Source organism: Heloderma suspectum, chromosome 8 (genome assembly GCF_057233095.1).
Source record: "Heloderma suspectum isolate Gila_16-S chromosome 8, 16-S_ref, whole genome shotgun sequence".
Classification (NCBI taxonomy): domain Eukaryota; kingdom Metazoa; phylum Chordata; class Lepidosauria; order Squamata; family Helodermatidae; genus Heloderma; species Heloderma suspectum.
The window spans coordinates 43,816,150-43,827,681 of NC_139465.1; the positions used below are offsets into that span (position 1 = coordinate 43,816,150).

Here is an 11,532-nt window from a genome sequence, read left to right on the forward strand (position 1 = left end):
AATAAAACTCAAATTGAAATAGAAAAATCTTTATTTTTTTTCTTTTAAACTAGGGCAGAGGTCTAGGGCAGAGGTCTAGGGCAGAGGTTCCTGCCAGATGTTTTGGATTACAACCCCCATAATCCCTGACCATTTGCTATGCGCATTGGAGTTTATGGGAGTTGTAGTCCAAAACATGTGAAGGGCACCAGGTTGTCTCCTCCCATTCTAGGAGAACTGGAGGCCATTGCTGAGAAAGCCCTTATGATGGGGACAGACAATAGTTCTACAAAAAGTAGAAAGTGGTTCATCCTTCCCCTCATTTAAAAAAAAATGGTGCAAAGCTTAACAAAACAACTATGGCGGCTGGGAGGAGACACTGAAAACCTGAACTGATTTTTCAGATGTCATCTCAGGGGAGGGGGCAAAACGGGGTCGTCCCAAATGCAGTGGGGATCCTTCAAAATGAACCGTGCTGCAATAAAGACATTCCATGATCTGCCAGCCTTTTGCAGGGTGGGCCCATATATCGTTGATGGCAAGGGTGTAGAACCTAAAGCCCAGGGGCCAAATCTGGCCTACTGGGGGTGGGGGTCAAAAATTGGCCCTCTGGGGTTCCCAAATGGTCATGCCCCAACCACCAGTCATTTGGTGCTTTAGGACCGTAGGAAGCTGCCTGAGACTGAGTCAGACCATCGGCCCATCTAGCCCAGTATTGTCAACACTGACTGGCAGCAGCTCTCGAGGGTTTCAGGCAGGGTTCTTTCCTTACCCTGCCTGGAGAAGCCAGGGATCGAGCCTGGGACATTCTGCATCTGCTGTGTCACACTGAGCTACAGCCCCCTCACCGACGCTTTCCTGGCTTCTGTGCAGTTTCCGCCCATTCTAAAAGGCAGAAACGCCTCTCTTAAGGCTCAGTGACTGGCAAGAAGAGCTAAAATATGCTGGTATTTGGCCCTACCTCTTTTGCCTTTGGGCCTTGCGCACCGCTGGAATGCAGCCGCCGAGAGCTTCTCCGAAGTGGAATCTGGCCCTCGAGCGGAAAGAGGTTCAACGTGGGTGGAACGTGTGCTTGGGCTGTTAGAGCAGAAAATAATTCTTACCCTTGCTCTTTGTTGGTTGCAAAGAGCCTTTTGTGTCTCCTAGTTTCTGGCAGCTGCTTGGGGTGACCAATGCTATTTGGAGAGACCCTGCTTCAGTTCTGTTAATTTCTGGTTTATGGCCTCTGGCCAGCCTGGGCTCTGCCCCACTGCAAAGTGGCCCCACCACAGTGCCTCTGCCATGTCAGGCTGGAATGTAACCCCTGGACTCTCTTGCAGTGAAATGCAGCCTTCCGTGTCTCTGTGGGAAACGCAAGGAGGAGGAGTGCTCCTGTGTGTGCGACGCTGGCTATGGGGGAGCAGAATGCGGAAGTGAGTCGCTGTCTTGGGGACCCTGCACTCAACAGTTTTGGGGGTACCTGGATGTGTCCTGGTGTGTCCCGCGGGAATAAGGTTGACAAGGGAGCTCAGGTTCTTGAGACCTTCCTAGACAGCATCCCAGTGAGTCTTGGACCTTATTCTCAGTTAGGGCCTCCCAACTCTGTTCCTGGGCCTCAAATTCAGCTGGTTACAGTCTCCTCCTCCTCCTTTCTGTTTAAGATAATACAATTATATTATTTTTGTATGTGGTTTACATAGAAAAATATTTTAAAAATCACAGTTAAAAGTACATATATAATGCAACTAAAATTCATCTTACAACAAGAAGGGTAAGATAACAAAGACAATAAAAAGAGACAATAAAACAGAGCAGCATCATGATAACCAATTATAAACCAGGGAGAGATTGCATGAAGAAGTACTTTATTAGGGGTTGTTTAAAACACACCACATTTTCTGCCCCTCACTGCCTTGTTGTGGCAAAGGGGCTTGCGTAACTCAGTGAAGCCATAAGCTATGCCGTGCAGGGCCACCCAAGACAGACAGGTCATGGTGGAGAGTTCTGACAAAATGTGGTCCACTGGAGAAGGAAATGGCAATCCACTCCAGTATTCTTGCCAAGAAAACCCCATGGAACGTATCACAAGGCTAAAAGATATGACGCCGGAAGATGAGCCCCTCAGGTCGGAAGGTGTCCAATATACTACTGGGGAAGAGCAGAGGGGATTTCCAAGTAGCGCCAGAAAGAGTGAAGCGGCTGGGCCAAACCCGAAAGGACACTCAGCTGTGGATGTGTCTGGTGGTGAAAAGAAAATCTGATGCTGTAAAGAACAATATTGTTTAGGAACCTGGAATGTCAGATCAATGAATCAAGGTAAGTTGGAGGTGGTCAAACATGAGATGGCAAGATTGAACATCGACATCTTGGGAATCAGCGAACTAAAATGGACAGGCATGGGCGAATTTAATTCAGGTGACCATCATATCTACTATTGTGGGCAAGAATCCCTTAGAAGAAATGGAGTAGCACTCATAGTCAAGAAAAGGGTGGGAAAAGCAGTACTGGGGTACAATCTCAAAAACGATAGAATGATCTCAGTACGAATCCAAGGCAAACCATTCAACATCACAGTAATTCAAGTCTATGCCCCAACCACTGAGGCCGAAGAAGCTGAGGTTGATTGGTTCTATGAAGACCTACAACACCTTCTAGAACTAACACCAAAAAAAGACGTCCTCTTCATCATAGGGGAAAGTAGGAAGTCAAGAAATCACCAGGATAACAGGCAGGCATGGCCTTGGTGTACAAAATGAAGCAGGACAAAGGCTAATAGAGTTTTGCCAAGAGAACACGCTGATCATAGCAAACACTCTTTTCCAACAGCACAAGAGACGACACTACACATGGACATCACCAGATGGTCAATATCAAAATCAGATTAATTATGTCCTTTGCAGCCAAAGATGGAGAAGCTCTATACAGTCAGTCAAAACAAGACCTGGAGCTGACTGGCTCAGATCATGAGCTTCTTGTTGCAAAATTTTGGCTTAAATTGAAGAACGTAGGGAAAACCACTAAACCATTCAGGTATGACCTCAATCATATCCCTTATGAATACACAGTGGAGGTGAGGAATAGATTTCAGGGATTAGACCTGATAGAGTGCCTGAGGAACTATGGATGGAGGTCCGTAACATTGTTCAGGAGGCAGCAACGAAATCCATCCCATAGAAAAAGAAATGCAAGAAAGCCAAGTGGCTGTCTGATGAGGCTTTACAAGTAGCTGAGGAAAGAAGGGAAGCAAAAAGCAAGGGAGAAAGGGGAAGATATACCCAACTGAATGCAGAGTTCCAGAGAATAGCAAGGAGAGACAAGAAGGCCTTCTTAAATGAACAATGCAAAGAAATCAAGGAAAACAACAGAATGGGAAAGACTAGAGATCTCTTCAAGAAAATCGGAGATCTCAAGGGAACGTTTTGTGCAAAGACGGGCATGATAAAGGACAAAGAAGGCAGGGACCTAACAGAAGCAGATGAGATTAAGAAGAGGTGGAGAGAATACACAGAAGAACTATACAGGAAAGATCTTAATGTCCCTGAGAGCCATGATAGTGCGGTCACTGAACTTGAGCCGGACATCCTCGAGAGTGAAGTCAAGTGGGCCTTAGGAAGCATTAGTAACAACAAAGCTAGCGGAGATGACAGTATTCCAGCTGAGCTATTTAAAATCCTAAAAGATGATGCTGTTAAGTGCTGCATTCAATATGCCAACAAATCTGGAACACTCAACAATGGCCGCAAGACTGGAAAAGGTCAGTTTACATTCCAATTCCAAAGAAGGGCAACACCAAAGAGTGTTCAAACTACCGCACAATTGCGCTCATTTCACATGCCAGCAAGGTGATGCTCAAAATCCTACAAGCTAGGCTTCAGCAGTATGTGAACCGAGAACTACCGGAAGTACAAGCTGGGTTTCGAAGAGGCAGAGGAACTAGAGATCAAATCGCCAACATTCGCTGCATCATGGAGAAAGCAAGAGAATTCCAGAAAAACGTCTATTTCTGCTTCATTGACTACGCTAAAGCCTTTGATTGTGTGGATCACAACAAACTGTGGCAAATTCTGAAAGTGATGGGAATACCAGACCACCTTACCTGTCTCCTGAGAAACCTGTACGAGGGTCAAGAAGCAACAGTAAGAACCAGACATGGAACAACCGAGTGGTTCAAAATTGGGAAAGGAGTACGACAAGGCTGCATATTGTCACCCTGCTTATTTAACTTATATGCAGAGTACATCATGAGAAATGCCGGGTTGGATGAATCACAGGTCGGAATTAAGATTGCTGGAAGAATTATCAACAACCTTCGATATGCAGATGATACCACCCTAATGGCAGAAAGCGAAGAGGATCTCAAGAGCCTCTTGTTGAGGGTGAAAGAGGAGAGTGCAAAAGCTGGTTTGAAACTCAACATTAAAAAAACGAAGATCATGGCATCTGGCCCCATCACTTCCTGGCATATAGAAGGGGAAGAAATGGCAGCAGTGACAGATTTTACTTTCTTGGGCTCCAAGATCACCGCAGACGGTGACTGTAGCCATGAAATTCAAAGACGCTTGCTCCTGGGGAGGAAAGCTATGGCCAACCTAGACAGCATAGTAAGAAGCAGAGACATCACCTTGCCGACAAAGGTTGGTCTAATCAAAGCTATGGTTTTCCCAGTAGTAATGTATGGCTGTGAGAGCTGGACTATAAGGAAGGCTGAGCGCCGAAGAATTGATGCTTTCGAACTGTGGTGCTGGAGAAGACTCTTACGAGTCCCCTGGACTGCAAGGAGGTCAAATCAGTCCATCCTCAAGGAAATCAACCCTGAGTGCTCATTGGAAGGACAGATCCTGAAGCTGAAGCTGAAATATTTTGGCCACCTAATGCGAAGAGAAAACTCTCTGGAAAAGACCCTGATGCTGGGAAAGACTGAAGGCAAAAGGAGAAGGGGACGGCAGAGGATGAGATGGCTAGATAGCATCACGGATGCAATGAATATGAACTTGAGCACGCTCCGGGAGAGAGTGCAGGACAGGAAGGCCTGGCGTGCTATGGTCCATGGGGTCACGAAGAGTCGGACACGATTGAACGACTGAACAACAACAAAAACCGTATGAGTTTGTTCTAGATATGAAGTGGTATTGCGTATTGCAAATAATGAGTAAATGAGGGACAGTGTTCTGGAGAGAAGGTGTCACTATGAGAAGACCTGCTTTTGAGATGTTCTGTGGCAACATTTTGTTGGTGGTGGAATGGCCAACACGGTTCCCTCTGAAGCTCTTAGGGGGTGGCTGGGTGTAGATAGAGGAAGGGGGCCCACTAGGCATCCTGGTCCCCAGTTGTTTAGGGCTTTGTATGCCAACAACAGAACCTTGAACATGGCTCGGTGGCGCATAGGCAGCCAGTGTAGTTCTTTTCACAGAAGTGTGACGTGAACATGGCTGGGTGTCTCACTGAGCATCCTAATTGCTGCCTTCTGCACAAACTGTGGCTTCCAAACCAGAGCAGCCCCACATAGAGCGCCTTGCAGTAATCTAATCGTGAGGTTTCCAACGCATGAACCACAGTGGCTAAACTACCCCTATCTGGTTTGCAAGTCCTCACCAATGACTATTTTAATTCTGTTGCGATCCGTTAGCATGCCTGCTGGACTGGTTTTATTTACTGGCAAATGGAACCTACAACAGAAAATTTCGGTGTGCTCGCCCTCCTAAAGAGGAGTGCTCTGTCCAGGGTTCCAAGCAGCCATTCTGTCAAAAAAGGGACATGCATCCCATGGTGTTTCTCTTTTCCATCTCTCTCTTTACATTCCGTCACTACACAAAGGGCTGTTGGGGGGGGGGGCTTTGCCCTCTTAGGGTGCTGAACTCAGGGGCTGATGGGCATCCTGTACAGAGTGGAAGGAGCACAGAGGCGATTTCCACCTCTGCGCTCCTCCTGCTCAGCATTTCAGCTAGACGGGCATTTTCTCCCGTCTAGCTGAGGGGGAGGGAAGGAGGCTGGAGGATTCCTCGTGCAGTGGCCTCCCCAGTCCCCTCGCCTCCCTGCCCACGGGAACGCCCCCTTCACCTCCCCTCCGAGGTCACTTTTGCAACCTTGGAGAGGCAGCTGGTGTGCTTCTCTCCATGCCAGCTGCGATGGGGTGGGGGAGAGGGCAGGGAGCTTGGATTCCTGGGTCTGAGGTTGGAGCCCTGTCTCTGACCTTGGATCCAGGAAGCCGAACTATCCTATGGCCCCCCAGATGCTGTCTAGAGACCATAGGGTTGCTCTCTTAGGTGCTTTCTCCTTGTTTTACAAGATGCTTTGTACTTCTGCAAATCTCAGGGTTCATCTGAACACGGTGATGCCTCCCTCTCGTTTCTTGGTGGCTACAATCCTGGGTGGCACTCACTCCCTGAATTTGCTTTTAAAAGGACTGATATGCTTGTATAGCATTTTTGTAGTTGTTTGTGGTGCAAGTCACCTTGAGGGAAAGCCAGCCCAATTTTCTCAGCCATTGGCATATTAAAATTTGGCCACCCCCCCGTCCCTGGTGTCTTCTTGTATGCTGAACAGCGCATCAAATTATTAGGAGCTGACTGCAATACTGTGTTCTCTTCTTCAGTTTTAATGCATGCTGCTTCTTTATTTCATCGCCTTTACAAGTGTGCCTAAGCCCCAGGGGGCCGGTAAAGATCCGAACGCACCTGTGTTCCCTAGAATGCAAGGGAGGTCACCTAGCTGTTGCTGCTAAACTGCATCTGCGTACCTCCTTCAGAAGTATGAGCCAATGTTCCCCAACCTGGTGTCCTCCAGGTGGGATGGACCACAACTCCCAGAATCCCCAGCCAGTATTATTATGGGAATTGTTATCCAACACATCTGGAGGGCACCAGGGTGGGGGAGGCTGGTATAGGCAGTGACTGTAAGGCATTCTGTAGATTGGAACATAGGAAGCTGCTTTATTATACTGAGTCAGAACATGGGTCCATCTAGCCCAGTGGCATCTTACCTTCCTAGTCCTACCTGGAGGTGCCGAGGGACGGACCTGGAACCTTCTGCATGCCAAGCATGTGCTCTGCCATTGAACTATGCCCCTTCCTTATGAGGCGAGTGCCCCTGGATTTTGGCACCCTCATGCAGCTGCCTAGTTTGTTTGTTTGTTTATTTCATTTCTATACTGCCCAATAGCCGAAGCTCTCTGGGCGGCTCACAAAAATTAAAACCAAATGACACACAATAAAGCAATTTAAAATATATAGAACATTAAAACCACAATATAACAATACAACCACAATAAAACTTAGCAGCAGTGCAGGAATTTAAAATACAGATTTAAAACAGCAAAGCTAAAAGTCTAGAAAGCTAAAATGCCTGGGAAAATAAAAAGGTCTTCACCTGGTGCAGAAAGGAATACAATGTAGGTGCCAGGAGAGCCTCACTAGGGAGCTTATTCCACAGCCGGGGTGCCACAGCAGAAAAGGCCCTCCTCCTAGTAACCACCCACCTCATTTACTTTGGCAGGGGCTCACGGAGGAGGGCCGCTGAGGATGAGCTTAAGGTCCGGGCAGGCACATATGGGAGGAGGCGATCCTTCCGGTAACCTGGCCCAAGCCGTTAAGGGCTTTGAATGTTAATACCAGCACTTTGAATCGGGCCCGGAAATAGTTTGGCTCTGTGGCTGGGCCATCCCTGCCCTGCCAGCTCTTTGGCAGCCAAAAGATGGGGTTAGAAGACCAATGCCCGAATAAATACACAACCATCATAGAACCACGGCACCTGGTCTGTTGGGTGGTACAAAGAAGGGATGTTCTGGGTTGCTGCTGTGGATAAGGGAACCTTTCAGGTATGAGACCTGGATAAAGAACATCTGTCATCCTTTGCCAGAAAGGAACTGAGCGGGCCAGGAGCTGTTCAAGGGAGCTTTAGGCAACTGTCACATCAAGGCATCGGCTAATCTCCTGTTTTAATGTCGCAGCCAAGGTCCAGTTCCCCTACCACATCTGTGACCTCCAGATAGACAGCGACTGCTTTGTTGTTTCCTCAGAGGCTGACACGTACTACGGAGCCAAAATGAAGTGCCAGGTAAGCCTGTAAGTGAAACAGCTGCAGACTCCTTTAAGAGAAGAACCAGTGTCGCATCCTGGCTCCCACAGCTTCAGGCCAAAGGCAGCACCAGGAACCAATGGGGCAGCACCTCCCTTATTCAGCTGCTCCCTTTAATCCAGAGGTGGGCAACATGCAGGCTCCATGCAGCTCCCCGTGGCTGTTTTTGCACCTCCTGTCCCCACCAAATTTGCTACTATTATGGTAGCAGCAGCAAAAATCGCAGCAATTAGGCAGGGAGACAGGCTGTGCAGGGAGCATGCACGTTGCTTGTACGCAGAATCATGTTCTCTGAACCCCCCTGGGAGTGCAGTTGTGCTTGCTTCCTAGTGGCAAATTCAGCAGCAGGGCAGGGTGTGGCCTCCAGTGTGTTCTATGGGGGCTGTGGCACCCCCCCTGCAGAGCTTGCCCACGGCCACCCCTGCGCTACTTTCTCCCTCAGTCAGAGCAGTGAGGACTTTTTAAAATAGGGTTCCCTGATTCCCAGACTCCCAGAACAGAACGTGGAACCCAAACGCAATTTGCGGTCAGAAATCCATACATTTCCAGACTTGAGATGCATTCTGCAGAAGAAAAATGTACTCAAAAACATTTTACATTTGTGAAAAATGCACAAAATTCATTTTATTTATTTATTTATTTATTAAATTTATTAATCGCCCATCTGGCTGGTCACCCAGCCACTCTGGGCAATGTACAACAATAAAAACAGTTCATACAATAAAATTCAACATTTAAAACATTACATTTCTAAAATTACCCTCGCCCGCCCCAAATGCCTGCCTGAACAACCCTGTTTTGAATGCACGGCGGAAGCTCATTAAAGAGTTGCGTACATTTCTGCGATGTGTACACACGTAAGCTTCCTGCAGCTCTGTTTGTCTCTTGGTGCTCACTGGATTCTCTGTGCTTTGCTGATGGCAGGAGAAGGGAGCCAGGCTGGCCCACATCAAAACCCAGAAAGTCCAAGATATCCTGGCTTTTTATCCGAGTCGGATGGAGACCACCAACGAGGTGACAGAGGTGGATTTCCAGACCGGGAATTTCTGCATTGGTAAATATGGGGTTGTATCGGTGATGCCAAAGGATGATAGAGGTGTACAAAATGATGCCTGGTGTGGAGAAAGTGGATAGGGAGATTTATTTCTCCCTCTCTCATAATACTAGAATCTAACGGGCTCATCCCATGAAGCTGTTTGGTGGGAAATTCAGGACAGATAAGAAGGACTTCTTCACACAGCGCATAGTCAAACGATGGAATTCGCTACCACAAGATGCAGTGATGGCCACCAATTTGGATAGCTTTAAAAGGGGGTTAGACAAATTCCTGGAGGAAAAGGCTATTGATGTCTACTAGTCTTTATGGCTATGTGCTACCTCCAGTACCAGAGGCAGTGAACTTATGGACACCAGTTGCTGGGGACCATGTGTGGGAGGGTGCTGTGGCACTGGTGTCCTGCTTGTGGGTTCCTGGCTGACAGCTGGTTGGCCAGTGTGTGAACAGAATGCTGGACTAGATGGACCCTTGGTCTGATCCAGCAGGGCTCTTCTTATGCTCTCATGTCAGCATTTATAGGTTTGGTGTAGCAGGGCGCAAGGTGATGCTCTAGTTGTCTGGTGGGTCAGTCCAGGTGTTTCAGTCCTTCCAGTGCCACAGCCTCCTTAAGTGGGGCAGTGCTCCTGGTGGTGGTTTCAGGAGGGCTGTTGGCATTCTCTGACTTCCCCTGAGCCTGGCAACCACTAGGACCCATGACAGGATCCTCTCCCTCCTCCTGCCGCAAGGTCTCCTCAGGTTCCAGGGTTGTCCTGCCAGGAAGGTGGTGGCATGTAGCAGCAGGACTGGAGCACCTGGGTGGCACGAAACCCGCTCACCCAGTCTCTCTCACACTGGGACCCCCCCCTTCAAACATGTAATTCGGAGGTCTCCAACATGATGCCCGTGGGCACCAATATGCCTGGAGACACCTTCCCTGGTGCCCACTAGGCTTCCTGCCCCTCCTGATTTTTATTTCTTACATTTGATAAAATAACAACAACAATAACGACTGCTCAGAGAGCTTCGGCTGTTGGCCGGGATAGAAACAAACAAACAAATAAATATTATTAAACTGGGAGGCTGGAATGCTGCAGAGTGAACTGCTGCCCTCTACCACCATCTTTATCTGGGTTCAGAAGAGTTGGTTTGTGTTTTGGAGCTCAGACACCACCTCTGCCTTGCGCTTAAGATTCTTGGGCAAGTTACTTTCCATTTAGTTTCACCAGTTTGCCTTTGGGGAAATGAGCATTTTGTGACCAGCTATGTCCGCCATTTTATGAATGGGCAGCCCTCCATGGCAGCCATTTTGTGAAGGCATTCACAACGCTCTTTCAGAATTCCAAATATGTCCACCAACCCCAAATGGTTGGGGGCCCCTGAATATAATTCCATCCATCTTCTCGCTTTAGTCTGGTTGCTCTCACCTTCCTAGCTCGCATTGTTAGAAAATATAACTAAGAGCGCGATCCTATGCAGGTTTAGACAGAAAAAGTCTTTCAACTCCCAGCATGCTGGCTGGGGAATGCTGGGAGTTGTCGGACTTTTTTCTGTCTAAACCTGCATAGGATTGCGCCCTAAGCTTCCAAGCACTGAGTTTGCTCGAACAAAGCAAAACACTTTACAAGGTAGGTCTTCCTCTCTGTAAGCTAATTGAAACGTTTGTGTGGGTCCACGTAGTCTAGCCATCGTCCTCCTTCCTAATCCCAGCCAAGCACATGCTTCCAGGAAGCCCACATTTAGGGCTTCAGGACAAGTTTGCGCCTATACATAAGATGTGCACATTAGACGCAAACGGGTGTCCTCTTTTGGTGAAGTCTAATTATGCTACTGGTGCTGGATTGAGCCTAGTAGAAGTGTGGCACTAGTCCTAAGAATAAGGCCTTATTTATTTATTTATTTATTTTCTCTATGGCCCAATAGCCAAAGCTCTCACAAAAATTAAAACCGCAACTACAGCATAAAACATATAAAATATCAACGCTCAAAACTACAGTATAAAAGTACAACCAGATAAAACCTAGCAGCAATGCAGAAATTTAAAATACAGATTTAAAGCTAACAAATGAGTTCTTCTGCTTCCCCAGACTCAACTGGAAAGGCACTGGGATTGCAGTGGGAAGCAGAGAGCACCCCCTCTGACGTGTTGCTTTTCTCTTTAGGTCTGACCTACAAAACATCTTTGGACTCCTTCCGGTAGGATGATGGAAATCCTCCTTCCTTCTCCAGCTTTGCCTTTGGGCAGCCAAATAACCAGGGGTGAGTTCTCTACTGGGTGTGCCATGACCAGCATTATGCATGGGAAACTGAAGTGTGCTTGTGCCACCCTTGAAGCCAGGGCTGCGTATACACCGAGCTAAAATTAAGTTAAAATTCTGTCCCCAGGCAATCCAAATTCTGCACCAAGAAAACTTTATATTCTGCAATCTGTACAAATTTGCGTATCTCGTATTTTGCATAATTGATTT

The 11,532-nt window shown here is 47.6% G+C and overlaps 1 protein-coding gene across 1 annotated transcript in view; it reads left to right on the top strand.

Annotated features, from left to right (window-relative positions):
* Positions 1 to 11,327, top strand: part of LOC146339121 (C-type lectin domain family 18 member C-like) — a 30,188-nt gene extending 18,861 nt beyond the window's left edge. The window contains 4 exon segments of the mRNA XM_084812898.1: positions 1,299 to 1,391; positions 7,904 to 8,010; positions 8,956 to 9,085; positions 11,227 to 11,327. Of these exon segments, the coding sequence (XP_084669024.1) occupies positions 1,299 to 1,391; positions 7,904 to 8,010; positions 8,956 to 9,085; positions 11,227 to 11,327 (431 nt within the window).
* Positions 11,328 to 11,532: the final 205 nt, after the last annotated feature.